Below are 16607 nucleotides of genomic sequence, written 5' to 3'. Positions count from 1 at the left end.
CAATGAGCATGTGCCCCATGCAACAAATTTAATAAATAAATCAGTGGATAAATCTACTGCTCTGTAATGATTCTTGTAAGCGAATTTGGATCAAATTTAAATTTAGATTGCCAAGATGCATCAAAAATGATTACATTAGATCAATAACTTAACTGCTATGCAAATTAGTAAAGATGCATTTAAAAACTTACTTCAAAGTTGACAGGCATATTTCTTTTTAGTGCAATCTCAAAAACTTGGCTTATTTCAGATTTATTGAGATCATCATCATCTGTTTCTTTGCCATTAATCTGCAAAGCAACATAGTTTACCAGCATGAAATTCCATAATGAACATTTTAAAACTGAGCCAGCTTTAAGTTCAACATTAAAAGAAAATTACATTGAAAACAATATCTTGAAAAGTTTAAATTTAAAGTGCACTGACCATGAAAATTATTTGCATATAAAGAGCTTTTCACTTCACTTTCAGAACATCTCAAAGCACTTAAAATCCTCAAATTTTAAATTTAGATTGCCAAAATAGTAGGTCATTTGGCTCAAAAAATTAATACTAGCTCTTAAGGCATTTCCATGAATCCTGTTTCCCCATCCATTTTCCTGTAACCTACAATTCTCACATTCCCATCAGCTCCTCTCTCCCACTTGACTACACCAAGAGTAATTTACAGCAGCTAATTACCTACCAGTCAGCATGATTTTGACACATGGGAAAAATTTGTGGTCACAGGGAAAACGTGCAAATGCCACACGGACAGCTTCCTGAATCAGGATCGAACCTGGGTTCCTGGAGCTCTGCTGCAGCACTGGTGCCATTGTACCACCTAACAGCTTATGAAATACTTTGAATGTAGTGATATTGTAATGCGGGATAATAAAAGACAAAATATTTTTTGTTACGTTGGGAGGACAATAAATTATAATAAGGATGCAAGGACCAATTCTCCTGCTTGACCACATGTTATGAGTCCTACTAGTCCTATTTGCAAATACAGACAAAACCTCTGTTTAATAGCTCAATTGACAAATTCACAATGTCACATCATCACAGATTTTTGTGCTCAGGTTTCAGGAAAGTAACTGGATTCCAAAACTTTTGACTTAGGAAACTGTCAGCAATTGAACCAAAGATGACATGTACAATTGCATAAAGCTACTGTTCAAAAAAGGATATTAGTCCTAAAAAAAATTGGGTCTCTTTCTTTCTACTAACTATTTGCATATACATCTTAGCCCTTCAGGGGAAGGTGGTCTTCTTTCTGGTCAGTAAGTAGATGAGAAAGAGTAGGCAAAGTAAAGTAAGAGATTCAGAGGCCTGAGCAGGTCACAGATTGAATAGTTAAAAGGCACTGACTGTTCCAAAGTAAAAAAAAAATAAATAATGAGGCACTAGGGAAGGTAGCCATGGATGCCAGCAAAAAAAAAGGTGTTAATGGGAACTGGTTTGTTCAAGGAAGAGCTTTGAACAAGCCAAAATAGTTACAGATATTGGAGAATTAAAGGCCAACCAGGAGAACACCTGGCATTGTCATCAGTTGCTGAAAGAGAACAGGATGCTCAAATGACAGACAGACCAACACACTGAGTGAAAGTGGGTAATCATCAAGAGAGAATGGAGAGTTAGATATTTGGCACAAGATGGAATGGGATACAAAGATAATAAATAATTTGGAGTATAAACAAGCTTCTGTCTGGTGAAATGTACACACTGCAGGCATGATAGTGCATTGCCTGATAATACACTTTTAAAAGCAGAGCTAAACCACCAAACACGTCAGTACTCACAGTTGGTAACTTGGATGGCAGGGTTTCATTTTGCAAAGCTTTGAGTGCTTTGGCAGCTGCATCGTGTTTAGCAGCCTGCCTGGATCTTCCTTTTCCTTGGAACTGTTGGTTTCCAATTACTAGTTCAACTTGGTAAGTGACTGGTCCAACAGGAGGGAAAGGGTAAAAGTATCTTGGGGAAGGAAACAAAGACCATTCATGACAATTTCATAAGAGACATCATCTCTTCTTTATTAAAACTGTTCGTAAGATCCCTGGTTACCCAGCAAAATTGGGACTTTCAGCAGAACATGAGCACTTTCTGATAGAGGCCAATGAGCAGTGATCAAAGCAGCTCGTACTTCACCAGAATCAAATGTGGTTCCCAAATGCATCTTAACGAGAACAGCCCAACAGGGACAGAAAACAAATATTTAGTCTGCATTACTTTGTTTAAATTCATTGGGCTAGCAGAAAAGCCCTCTAGACATTTTACATGTTTCCCATGATTACTGAATATCATTATCAAAGCTTCAAATCTATCACCATTCCTTCATAACCAGGGAAGTTCTGAACCATGATAAAAAAAATCTAGAGCTGCTACTCTTCTCTTTCGCTGGATCCACACCCCACAATATTCTCCGAAAGTGAAATAATATCTTAATTTTTTCCACTCATTAATAGCTGAGAATGGATAAATTATTCGAGCTGAGATAGATAAAAGTGAATAATGTAGTTCAGTAGATTGACAAAATAGATACCTTTGAGGGTAAGCATTACTTCTCAGTATGTTGTAGCTTGGTCTTAACCCAGGATAAGGATCAATTGGTCTGTAGGTCGGTTTCTTTCCCATTTTCATACACAAGGCATTCAGCTCTACTGTTGGAGTAACACTGTCTGAAAATGCAAGGAAGATTTGTTTATTTTTTTTCGTTTGAACACAACATTGTACATGTACTACTTAACCAGCTGTAACATGTTTGGTTCAGGATTTGTAATGTAGTTGCACATAATTTGTAAAAACAAAATTGTGGAAGTAACCCACCAAACATTGACTATTTTACTTTTTCCCCACCCTCTCATCCAAAAACTCAAGACCCTTGTACCTCTACTTTCAATAGTAGAAGAGACTACTCTGTAGATAGTTTTAACTTTCACTATTGTCAAGTGTTTGACAAACAGCAATCAATGTTGCTTCTACTAAAACTAATTTTTACCAGGATTTTTTGAATCATTACGTGGGGGTCGAGGTGGTGGTTTTGGGAGACTGGTTTCCACCAAGGCCTTTGCGGCTGCTGCATGCTGAGCCTTTTTAATGCTGCTTCCTTCAGCTTCCCATTGCTGGTCACCAAGAGTCAGCTGCACTGTAAAAACCTACAAGTAAAATTTAAAAGACATCAAAGAATCTAGAGCAAATAATAGGATTCAAGTTTAATATCCATTTGATACAAAGATTGCCTGTAGTTTGCATATTAAAATGAAAGCAGTTAAAAGATAACCAATAAAACTCAATATACTTTAAAAATTACACTTTGCGTACAGATTTAGCTTTAAGTATATGTACATAGATAGACTTCCTTAAGGAGTGGTAAGGTAAGTTGTAGAATGAGTTTATTCCTAAACTACCGTTAACTATATACCAATAAGCTATTATGTCATTCAGACAAAACATGCTTTGCAATATTTAAATAGCAACTCTTATATAGAAGCTGAACAGACACTGCTTGCACCAAAATCAGATTATATTCGTCAACAAAACATAAAGTGACTTGCAGTTCACATAAAACATTCTCTGAATATCTTTTTTCTCTCCTTTCCAGAAACCAAGGATTCCTTCTCCAATAGAATCATTCATGAAGTCTAAGACTTTGCCTAATTACAGTTTATTCATTTAAAGCTAGGCAGTGAGCATCAACTGACTATTTAGACAGAGTATCAGCTTGTTCTTGCCCTCAACTGATAAATGCATCTGCACTTTTAAAAAAGGACCAGTAGGCAGGAAAGGGGAAAGAAAATCCCCTTCCTATCTAGTTTTGCCAGTTAATTTAGCACCAGATAATACAGAAGAGACTGGAATTAAATACGGTCCTTCCTGGCTTGAAAAGCTGAGCAATTTCTCCACCAAGATATTGAAGAATATTAGTATTTATTTTACAACTTTACCCTTCTGCCCCATTTGAACAATAGGGCAGCGGTACCTCCAAGAAAATCATTTTCCAAAATCATTACATTTTCTTATGGATTACAAGTCCAGAAGATCAATCCAGATCTATCACCTAAAAATTACAAGCAGTATCAAGCTATTAATTTTCATGGCCTAATCATCTGCCCTCCTAACAAGCCCATGTTTGGGAATAAGCTTATTATACTCAACAGGATAAATTAATGAAAAGGACATAAAAGTAATATTTCCAAGTACAAACATTTTATTTAACATGCAAATGAATATTCTGTAAGCTGACAGTGGAATTCTTGTAACTGGGACAGTGCTGCGGGTATATGCCAGGGGAACCAATTCTACCGTTTCTAGTCTTTGTCCCTCACTAGAACCACAAAGTCCCCATCCTTTTCCACCAAAGTCAGTTGCTGATGAGAAAGTGAAAACCTTAACACACAATTTTTTTTAACCTCAGACTGTGCCATTCCTTCCACCCCACTAGATAATGCTACAGTGGGCCATACAACTGTTCCACACTATCCCTACCACAAACAACCAATGCAATAGCTGCAAATACTGCAGGCAACTACCATAAGATTTTAACTTATTCTCAGAATTTAAGGAATAATTAAATTTGGAAACCAAAGGGTCTCAGCCACCAAAAGCAGCAGTGCAGTGAAATTCCCAAGAGTTTCAAACCTATTCCATTCAACATACTAAAATCACAGTCCAATGCCTGTACAAAAAGCAAATGTGGTTTTAAGAGCAATGCAAATTCTGAAGAGGGAAGTGAAGTCTGTGCCATATGCATTTGGACTCCAAGTGGAATCCTCTGGTATAACAATCCACATTCCTAAGTGGAAACTTGAACTCAGATGTAAGCATGACGAATTTCATTATTGTAGTCAAAAAGTTGCTCTAGCCTGTCACTTCCACATCAACTGCAATTGTGGCAAGCATTAGCGTGCGCATAGAAATTCATAACCTACCTCTACTTAAAAACTGGTTCTCTCGCCAACACCAAGGTCATTGTACTGCAAATCTACATTTCATTCAACCTCACCTAGTAATAAGAATGTACAGGTTCATTTAGATACTCAAGGACATGTACTAAATAGTTAAAGCTTTGTAAGTACATTGCCCAAGGTGTCATTACATTAAGTTTTAAAAAGGAAAAGCGCACTCTGCAACATACCCTAGTAACCGGACAGAAATTATTTTTGAATAAAAATAATGGAGGCACAGAACCAAAAGTAAACTCTGAATTATTGCCATAAAGCCTTTGCATTGCTCTTCCCAAAGTCTCTGAAGAAATTTCACCACTGTCTTAAAAATTCCAGAAATAACCTATTCAAAACTTGGGAATAAATTCCAATCAAAGTACAAAGGCAGCTAGCTATCAGTTAAATGTTTTATATTTACCTTAGCATGAGCTGGACCAAGTTCATTTAAAAGTTTGTACTCTGGTTGAATCTTGTTGAAACGGGCTAACTCATTCACAAGACACATAGGGGTTTTCTCTTTGGGGTTTGCCATGTTTGAAGGAACTGAAAAATAAGTTAAATTATATCAGCAAACATATTTGCTTTGGTTTCATTATCAAAATTAGCATCAAACAAGGAACCACAATAACAAATACTGATTGATTTAACATCAAGGACCGCCTGGGACTATAGATTTTGAAGTACTGATGTCTCTCCAACATATTGAACATATCCCCTGGAATAATCAACAAATTTTTAAATAATATTATAAAGAGATGGTCATGATAACTAATGATTCTCATCTGGTTCAATGCGATCAGCAAAGTGATCTGCGCAGAATGACCCACCCACAAAAATTTAGCACACCACTATAAATGAGCTTCTTTCATCCTGAAACCATAGTAAGCGTATAACATTCCCACAACTACACAAGCTCCTTATGAAAGCAACCTACACTTAACTTCATTCTTAAGCTTGCATAGTCTATATTAACCCTGTGTGTCATCAAAACAGCTCACAACAAAAAAGTAGTTATATAATTTTAGAGATTAAACCACTTTTGCTTCATCTGTAAAAGATACCTAATAAATACAAGGTATTTTCAACTGCATCTGCACCATCCCATCACTAGCCAGCAGTATTCAAAGCCCAGATATTTCAGCATTATTTTCTGGTTGGTCCAATACGAATATAACCCAGTGTTATGGAAAGGGTGGAACTTTGTTTCCTTGGTACATTAAGCCCAAAATGACACCAACAAAATCTGTCGCACGAAGTACAATTTAAATTTTGCATATAAGAGTATTGGACATAGCCATGAGGTTCAACTCCATGCATAATTTAGACAAAAGACAAAATTGGATGAGCTTGATTTAAAGTAGATTTGATCTATATGGAGATGAAAGCAGATGCAATATCTTGGAATGATATTACACAAATTCTTCCAAATCTCTCAAACTCAATAAGACAGCAGTACAGAGAACAGAATTAAACTACTTCTATGTGCCCAAAAATTGGATATTATCTTTATGCAACTTTTAGAAGTGTGTCATAGAAACTAAACTAGTTGAAAAGCAAAATCACATTTGGGTTAGATAAAACCACAATAAATAGAATTGACCCAGGCTATTTGTCACCGTCTATTGATGGAGAGTTCCAGATCAAGTACAAAAGAAAATTTTCAGAGAGATTCAGTGAAACATTAACCACATATGACATCAGTCAATGCACTTAAAACTGCAAAAGGATATAAAATTTCCTTCTTAGTTATTATCCATAAAAAATTCCCCACATTTAAACAAGTTGTCAAGGGAAACTTTCATTATTTTTCATTTCATTTCACAAACAAAAAGTATTAGTCCAATGCATATTCAGTTTCTACTGTTGCCCCTAGACATTTCAAAGCATGAGAATGGATAAGAAAGGATTTAGTTTTATTGCTTGGCAACAATATTTTGGATATCTTGTACTTGGGAGAGGTCAGCAAGAAGATTGTTAGAGAATCATGCTTCGAGAAGATAAAAGGATTACAGACCAAGGTCAGGAGAGCCGGGTCTGGGAGAGATAGCTAGGTGACAGATATAAACAAAGTTTCTGTGGCATGTTGGATGATGAAAGGAAGTTGATCTTAGCACAATAAACATAATGCACACCTCAGGCCTTAATTGGAAAAGGCATTTGGGGAGACTCACGGAGCTATTCCTGGTTTGTGGAAATTGAAGGAGGAACTTCAACTTTGCTTCATGTCAGATAGGCTGAATTCAATGATAGACATGGAGGAAGGGCAGAAACAGCTTTACATTTGATAAAGCCAATTCCTATCTTCTGGACATTCGTCACCAACTGAGATCAATGAGATGGGGGTGGGCAGAGGGCAAGGTGGAGGAGGAGAAAGAAAACAACTGAAAACTGCTGATATAGGAGGATCAAAGGAAACGTAATGAAACCATGACAGTAAATGGATATGGACGTTCAGAATCTCCTACCAAGGTGATAATCCAAGAAAGACATGCCCAAGAAGAATACAGAATAAAGTTATATATAGACTAAGTGCATAAAATACAAAAAAAAGAGTTGAAGTTCCTCCAACCCTAGAGCACTGACGCATTCATCAATAGATCACTAGTGTGATACATCTGGATAAGCCACCCGAATTCTGCCCATTTAATTATAAACATGCAATAACACCACCGTAGATATCATTCAAAGTGTTAATCAGTTTACAGAGTAGTGATAGCTATGCTCCATTGGTTAGTGTATTAGACTTTCCAGAAGAAACATGCACACAAAGCCAAAAGAGAATTTTCTGCAGCATCTGAGGTAAACTGCAGCCCCATTTAGCCATTTCACAAAGTTTTCCAAATTTGGTCTGGAAAAATCAATAATTTACAGTGAAGAAAATGGACAGTGGACTGCACTCTCATGTTGTTCAAAGCTGACTGTAAGTAACCAATGGAACTTCAATCACCATCATCCGTTTCGATGAAGCACTGCCACTACCCAAAACATTGTCAAATCCAGAGCGTGGAATAATCCCTTGCTATTATGAAGTACAGGACATACTGGCTCATTACCATACTCTGAAGAGCAGTAACTGCTAGCCTTGCCAGATCTAATGAGCTAAACTATTAATTCAATCCTTTACTTTGTAGTTGAACAATAAAAAGAATCAAAAAATCAAGCTGGACCAAGAACAATGTAACTATTCGGATGCAGAATTATTTCTACTTGTAACATGTTAATGATCATTACTCATCTAAACAGAAATAGATTCTGCATAGCTCCAAACACAATTCCTAACCAAAGCAAACAATATTTTGGAGATTATGAGACTTGCTTAATCAAAACCAGAATATAAGCAGGTTAGAATTATTTTTATTATTATAATTCACCCTTCGAACAACAGCAATTCATCTACTGAATATCAATACATACCTGCAGCTGCGGTGGTGGAAGTGGCAGACACAGAGGGTAAAGCCGAGCTTTGAATGGGTCTACTTGCACTTTCTGATGCCAGAGGACCAAGGCCAGAAGGAATACTCTGGCCAACAGTGCTGCCCATAAGAGGCTGTGATAGACTGGAAGGTGAGTTATGAATCTGAATCTGAGACATTTCGCACTTCCAATTCATTAACTTTTAAGAAGATTAGACTTATAGGAAGATTTCAGAGGTATTGGTTAAGATCAGAAATATGCAGGAGCAGGATCTATCTGAAAAACAAAATGCAAATTATCACAATTCAGCAGTCACATTAATCAACCACAGATCATCTCCGCTACATTACTGAGCATAATCATGATTTGAAAGAGAGAGCTTTATAATTTAGTATTTTTTTTATGTAAAGTGAAGTTTAATATTTAATTAGCCTTCAATTTTAACAAAATTTCTTTCATCATTTTATACTGTTCCAAAAGAAAATGCTTGGACATCCTCACAGGAAACAATGGTCAAGCAAATCTATCCATAAAGTAAATAAGTGATAGACAAAGGTACTTTCTTCAACCTGGTTTGGCAATTTAGTGTTTTTTTTTAAATTATGAAAGAAAAAAAAACAGGATTTGTCTTGAAGTATATTTTGTGTATCATTTTCCATCAATAACTCCATACATATATATGCATCCATAAAAAACACTGTACCGAGAAGCTGACTCCTTCAAAAGAAAAGGGGAGAAACGCCTTTAGACAGCACAGGGCAAAAAACAAAGTGAAGTAATCTGGGAAGTCAGCTGATTAAGACATCATCCTATGACTTCTAAAATCAGGATTAAATCCAATCTAGATCAGCAGGACCAACATTAGGGCCAGGCTTTCAAATTAATTTGATGTTTTTCTCCCCCAGACTTTCCTCCTATTTCACATCATATGCTTCCTCGATTCACTGTTCTCACCAGCATATACTTCCAAAGAGCACTATATGGGTACAAAACAGATTATTAGCCAAAACGAAAATGTTTTTGCATGCTCAACACCATGAGAAATAGTAGACTACTGAAGAGTAAACCACGATGCTGTTAAATTTGTTCCTCTAACGCCATAAAATTGTACTTTTAAAATGCACATTACCTCCCATTCTTCTTAACACTATTTCACAGTTTAGTATTAAATTTCATCTGGCTATCTTATGACCCCCTGAAGTCAATTACAATCCTTTACCAGTCATTACTTTTTTTAAAAGTGTGACCCCATTCCAACTAGTAGAAGTTCTGGAACCAAGGATCATAGAATTACAAGGTTGGTTAATTCCATGGATCTTTGTTTACTTTTTGGTGTCTGCACTAGCATTTCAGTGGCATTCAAATACCGTTTGTTCCTCCACACTGTCTCTCACAAAGAAAATAGTCTGATTTCTCAGTCTCATTTCCAAAGTGAATGACTTCATGCTTTTCCATGCCAAACACTATCTGCCACTGTCTTGACCAACTGCTTGGTCTACTCATGACCTCTTTACCTTCCTATATCCATCTACTTACTGTGCACCTAGCTTCTTCAAATCAAACAACTGGGGTCATGCATTCCTAAAATAAAACTTTCAATTTTCAGTACAAATTGCCATTAAGCAGTAAAACACAGATTGACCAAAATGTTATTTGAACTCTAAGGAGAGATTGCACAAACTAAGATTGCATTACCCCGGAGCATAGAAAGTTATGGCGATTTGATGGGCTTGAGAGACAGAAATCTATTCTACAGGTAGAATGGTTTGGCTCTGATATTCAAGGCAAGTGGATGTACTGAAATATCAAGCCAAGCCATTCAGAAGTATTTCTTAAAGAGGATGGTAGAAATAAGACTCTCTCAAAAAGCAATTAAAATTCATCAGCTGACCTGGTATCTGAAAATGATAGACTTCTTTCTAGCAAGGGTATTAAAAAACAAAAAGGCATTGGACAAATGGATTTAGTTCACAGATCAGTCAAAGTATCATTGAATGTGTAGCCATTTCAAATGCCACTAAACAATACACAGACTGGAGTACAACTGTACCTTCTTTAACTGCAATGTAAAATTTGATCATGAAGTTAAATAATGTATGAGCCTTTTTGATCATAACATGCAAAATACTTCATACACCTTATGAATATTCCTCATTTAGATCTTCTACCCGCCATTGTTTTGTTCAAAGTTTGAACTCGACATTCTATCACACTAATGCCTGCTTCCTTTGCCTGTTTCATTCATGAATGAAGTAGTGCCATTTTCCCATTTCTGCTCAATGATTTCCTGTGTCCCGATGTACTGGCTATGAAGATATTTGTCATGAGAATTCCTTATATTTGCATTTTGAAATTTTGACATGTTGTACTCACACCAAACCATTGCAGCTGAGATTTTAAAACAAGGAGCCTTTCATCATCTCTAACTTCTGAATCTCCCATGAAATTATTAAAAGAGAAGGGACTCCCAAACTATATTTTTAAAATCAGAATCATAATACTAAATTTGACCATTAGGCAAATATGTATGGATGTTTTCCCCAACAATTAGTATTTTAAGTAATTCACTAATTACAATTAGTGAATTACTTAAAATACTAATTGTAAAACATCTGACAATTTCAAGTATATGGTAAATGTATGCTTTCTTCCCAAGAGGAAACGTCATATTAAAAAAATGTGGAGCAAAAAAAGCGGCTACTGAGATTGCTAAGATTATGGCCCATTGCTGTATCAAAGAAGAAGCAACACCAAACCGATGTTTGTTACACCCAATTTTAAATGCAACACCGAGAATTATTTGAAAATGCAAAAGATACCCTATGCTGTATACAAATGACGCACAAGGGAAACAAATTTTGATCAATAATTTTCAGTGTCCATATATGGACTGTTTTAACATTTATTAAAACTATTCAAAATTAATATTTTATTAAGGACCATTAGCTTTTTAGTACAAACAGATAAAAATCAATTTTTACAACCACTCAAAAATGGAAGCGATTTCACTATGACTGAGAAAGCTACATTCAGCTATCCCTTCTTGGAAATGCAGGATTTTAATATTGTTTTTGCAGGATCAACAACCTATTTGCAAATAATTGGGTATCCAAGACTGAAATGGCCAAATTATATTAGCTTGGATAATTATAGGCCTTGTCTCATCCATGTTTCTACTTATAACCACTCTTCCTGGGACAGATTTAGACAATATGGTCCTTATAGTTAAATGCCTTTCATATAATGGGGCCCAGAAAACAAAGCATCCACTGTGTTTCATACAAACTGATGATTACTTTCCTACTTTTATAAAAGATAAATGCTACTTTTTTTAATTATCTCCCTCTACTTGAGTCAAGGAAATGTGTACTCAAACCTCTACATTCTTCAGTGATCATTTATTGAGTATTCAGACAATTTCATGTTTTTTCCCCCAAAAAATGCAATACCATGTTTTTCCAAATTAACTACATTTGCCCATTCTGCTGAAATGCCCAGCTCTCCTGAAGTTTTATGGTTCTCGTCACCACTTGCCAAACCAAACCTAACTTGGCCTGATAGAAATTTCCATGCTTATGTTCCTGATGTACTTACAACAAAGTGGAGATCATATTGCCACCCAAGGAATAACATTCTAAAAACTCTTCCAGTTGTTTTAAGTTTCAAAAAAAAAATAACTGCCACACATGCCATAATTAGTTCAAGATTTAAGCATTCCAATTTGGTACCATATTCCAAGAATTTATGCTCATAAAATTTCTTGCCATCAATATCACAGAATATATCAAATTTCACTTACTACTCTGATCTACACAGATGCCTTGTTACAGCATACTAAACTTAAACTTCTTTTGCAGTATTCAATCCCTTAAAGAACAGAAAATGCTATACTCAGCAAGTCAGGCAGCATCTGGGCAGAGAGCTAATGTCTTAGGTTAATAAACTTGCATCAGTCCTGCGAAGTATCTCCTGCATTCTGTTTTACTTCATATTCTCAGCATTTGGAGTAGTTTGCTTTTAAAAACACTTTTATGGTCCCTATTACTTTCACCACAGAACTCTCCAATCATAAGACTGGGTTGACTTTTACCACATTGCACCCACAATGACACCCATGCCCAAAACATCTAGGCCTTTGCACTGGAACTCACCGACAGAAACTTTGTTGTCTGCACAAAAAACAAGTTATATCATTACAGAATAGGAACCACAGTCTGGGGAACACAAACAAATTGGCAAAGTTTAAACCCATGTTACAAAACTTGCACACATCCCAACCAGCTAAAAGAATGAGTGGAATGTTTATAGTACCAAAGACAGCTCTTGGTAAGTTATTAACATGGAATTTAGAAAGACAACCGTTTTATCCATTTATAAAGTCAGGACAATGGGACGTGTTTGTGGGTTATATTTGAGGATCAGGGTTGTCAGTCATCATTCAATAGTCTGAAGTACGGATTTTTCTAAAAAAAAATCTTCTGTACCGTATCTTCAGTGCAAACTGTTACTTTTGCACCTACGGTGTAAAGATTTTTGTTTATGACGTTTAGTAGGAATGCACCTAGATCAGAAATCATCATTTCTCACGAGTTAAAAGCTTTATTAAGCAACCAACGAGGTACTTTCGGCCACAGAAGCACAATGCCTGCAATAAGGGAAACACACCATCATAAACATAAGTAACATTTCACTTCGGAAGTTCCGACAGGAGGATCCTGGGAACACACACACATCTGTGGAGGGGCTGGAAATGTGCGGAATTCTGCGAAGGGAGGATGGGGGCCAGCTTCGTCCCGAGTGCTCGGGGTAACCGGGGTCAACGGGTGGCGTGGACGGGTTAGTGAAGGGCCGCGACTCCGGTGACGGTCCCGGAGGGGGAACCCGCCGCCCAGCGACCCGCCGGTATGTGGGGCTCCCGCCCCAGGGACGGAGCCGAGCGCCCCGGCAGCTCACAGGAGCCACAATGCGGCCTAGTCACGCCGGCCGTCCCACTCCTGCCCCTTCCAACCGCACGCGTCGGTGCGGGCGGCTGGGCAGGGGCCCGGGGCCAGGGAGATGGTGCTGCCCCCCCGTCCCGGCCCCGGGCCCCCTCTCCACGGCCCCCGGCCAGGCCGCAGCCAACGACCGAGCAGAAAGTTCCGAGAGCGCGGCCCCGCGCCGCTGCCCCCGACTCACCTCCTTTCTTCAGAAGGCGAACGTGAAGCCGGATTTCTGAAGAAACGAATCAATCCATTCGCTGCCGAGGCAGGAGACTGAGCCGCTTCCCCGCTGCCGACACACGGCAAACACTAAAGAGAATCGGACGAACCGGCGGCGGAACCGACCTTAACCGCTTCACCTTCCCAGAGGCCCGCGCGCCGCCGGAACTGATGTCGCCGCGTTGCCCCAGAAACTACTCCCGGCTCCCGCCCCCCTCCCTCACTCCCCGTCCCCCACCCCCTCCCTCACTCCCCGTCCCTCCCCTCCGTCACTCCCTCCCCCCCCTCCCCCTGCCCCCATCTCCTCCTCCCCCTCCCTCCCCCCCCCCCCCCCACCAGCTGGGATCTCGGAGCTTTGGCGGACTCTGCACACGGAGTGTAAGTGAATGTGAGGCAACTCAACCCGTTTCTGTCTGAACTCAAGTGCATCTCAGCTCAGGTGCCCGACCGGTGCAACACACAGAGCGCTGGAGGAACTCAGCGGGTCAGGCTGCATCTGTGGAGCGAGATGGACGGTGCACGCATGGGGTCCGAGACCCTTCATCTGGACAGGGAACCTGTTGCTCCAGGTTCCAGCATTTGCATCTCTTGTGGCTGCATGTCAGCTTGGATGCCAAACGAATGCAACGCACAAAAAGCTGGAGGAACTCGGCGGGTCAGTTAGCATCTGTGGAGGGAAATGGGCAGTCGATGTTTCAGGTCGAGATCCTTCGACGCCAACCCGGAATAAAGATTACATTGCACTGTTTGAAGACGTGTCTTGGGCAACATGCGCTACCTTATCAAGATCGCCAAAAAAAACTGTCATTTATTCTTTGCTTGTAACCTGCCTTGCTTGCTTTCAAGATAACAGTGACCTCTGCGGTAGTGCAATCCGTTAACTATAATCGCACCTTTAAATGTCCTGAGGATTTGATACAGTGTTCGGTAAACGGAAGTTTTTTGTGGTTTATAAAATCAGAGACTCATAGACTGCTGTTGGGGCTACGAAGTCTGAAATCACTCACCCATGATGACATTTGATTGACTGAAAAGTCTCATTCTTAGGCTTGCCAAATCTTTCTTTCTCTCCTGCCTTTGTGAACCACTGTGGCTCACTTTTCCGAATAAATTGTATTACAGTGAAATATTAGAATGGAACAAAATAGCTTGTTCCCTGAAAATGTCAGCGTAGAATGGACTAAGTTTCTAAATGTGCTGTATTAGTCAATGAATGATTTTATAAACCAAATATGTAAAAAAATTAACAGATTATCTTTTAACTGTCATTATCTTAAAAGCAAACAAGACAGTCAAGTTTGCTAAAGTTGAAAATGAAATAAGTGACTGTTTTTCCACAAACCACTGTTAAAACTTATGTATTTAAGAAATTTGATAATTTGCTGCCTTGGACAGTTATGGAGGAATTATAGATAGTTGTATTTTTTTCCCTAAGTTAATTTGAGTGTAACCGATTATGCATGAAGATATGGCATAAAACCTGTATAATGTTCATTTGTTTGAGCCTACCAAAACCTTAAATTCATTTACATAGTCCCAACCCATGCAAAACCAGGTTGTGCATATTCCTTGCATTTAGGAAAATAAGCCAAGGTTTAACTTGTATCAACCTATCAGCAGATTTGAGTTGCTTAAACGTAATAGGGATCTTATTTTGGCATTTTTAATCACATTTCTTACTGATGCTAAACTATGCTAAATCAAAGGGCTGTCTGTCACATGCACCTGAAATTGTATGGAAATCCAGCCCCATGAACTGCGTTTGGAACTAAAAAGCTGCAATATTTGACCTAAAGGACATAATGACATTCAGTAAAATTGCAGAAGTAGGATAGGATGAGTCAATATTGGAAAAAAAGGTGCTTGGTAGATTTGTACTACTGGTGTTTTTTCCCCATTGTACTTGATTTACATGAACTTTTATATTACTGTACAGGCAACAGACATTTGCAGCAAATTTGATAAATGTAAAAATTAATGTAACATTGTTCTAAAAATTAGTATTGCAATAACAAAGTGACTTAAGTTTAATAATTACACAAATCAAAGACCAAAAAGGATTGCATACATGTTGCCATGGCTTCAACTAGCAACTTTCACCTTGGTCTCTGGAAAAAAATTAGCAAAATAATAGAAATTTTTAGTTATTATTAACACAATCATGTGCTAAATAAAAATCATTCAGGAAGCTTGCTGGTTTTGTTGCAGTTCTTCACAGTTATAGTTGGTCAGGTCCTGTCAGCAGTTTTAGTGGTCAACATCATGTATTCACGGTTGGTTTGGGCACTGAAATTGGACAAATCTGAGAGATTTGGAGATTCCTAAATGTGATAATGGGTTTCTGCATGTGACATACACCCAGAAATTACAATATAACATGTTCTTGGTGGATTTAATACATACATGCATTCCTACATGGCTATCCCAATAGCTTCAGATAAAAATACATCTCTGATCTACGCAGAAATAGAATGCTCCAAATGCGATTCTCTAATCAATGATCAGCTAGCTGCTATCTTCCAGAAGGAAGAATGGTGCTGCAATTAACTCATGCTTCTGAATTAGGAAGGTACATTTATCTACTTCCAACTGCTATAATCAGTTCAATTAAAAGGCATAATTGATGTGGATCCCTTTATGAACAGTATTGGAGTTACTTTTAATATCCTTAATTGAGGTACTCTGACATTCACTGTCAAGGCTCAACAGAATAATGATGGGAAAAGTTTTTTTAAAAATATATTGTTTTTATGCTTGTTTGCATTATATTTGATTTAAGGAAAGTTGCTTGTTGGTTTGGTCAAAGTCACTTAACATGTACTAAGGAAACAAAAAATGAACCCAAAGCATTATTTGTACATTTGTTACATCAAGTCAGCCAACTTATTGAAGCTGAAGACAACATATTCTTGTCCTGTACCTGATAACTGCTTTTATGGTACACAGTCTTAGCCAGAGCTTAAACTATTGATCACCCTGCAGATTTGATGAACTGAGCTGTGGAACTGATTATGGACCAAAATGGATCTATACGCTATGTAGTTTATAACAACAAATCTCACTGAAACAT

At 38.0% G+C, this 16607-nt stretch overlaps 1 protein-coding gene across 5 annotated transcripts in view; it reads right to left on the bottom strand.

The window, feature by feature from the left end:
• stau1 (staufen double-stranded RNA binding protein 1) overlaps positions 1-13705 on the bottom strand; it is a 34010-nt gene extending 20305 nt beyond the window's left edge. For 3 of the 5 annotated variants that reach the window (XM_052031110.1, XM_052031111.1, XM_052031113.1), the window contains exons 1-7: positions 13515-13704; positions 8340-8615; positions 5344-5468; positions 2981-3137; positions 2525-2660; positions 1785-1956; positions 192-290 (exon numbers count right to left, since the gene is read on the bottom strand). In XM_052031110.1, coding sequence (XP_051887070.1) covers positions 192-290; positions 1785-1956; positions 2525-2660; positions 2981-3137; positions 5344-5468; positions 8340-8535 — 885 coding nt within the window. In that variant the 5' untranslated portion in view covers positions 8536-8615; positions 13515-13704. Of the gene's footprint in view, positions 1-191; positions 291-1784; positions 1957-2524; positions 2661-2980; positions 3138-5343; positions 5469-8339; positions 8616-13514 lie in introns of all 5 variants that reach the window. The other 2 variants (XM_052031114.1, XM_052031112.1) reach the window with 2 other exon arrangements.
• Between the last annotated feature and the right edge of the window lie 2902 nt (positions 13706-16607).

The sequence above is a fragment of the Pristis pectinata genome, chromosome 16 (genome assembly GCF_009764475.1).
Source record: "Pristis pectinata isolate sPriPec2 chromosome 16, sPriPec2.1.pri, whole genome shotgun sequence".
Classification (NCBI taxonomy): domain Eukaryota; kingdom Metazoa; phylum Chordata; class Chondrichthyes; order Rhinopristiformes; family Pristidae; genus Pristis; species Pristis pectinata.
Note: the sequence above shows the minus strand (reverse complement) of the source record. Positions and strands in the feature narration are given on the sequence as shown.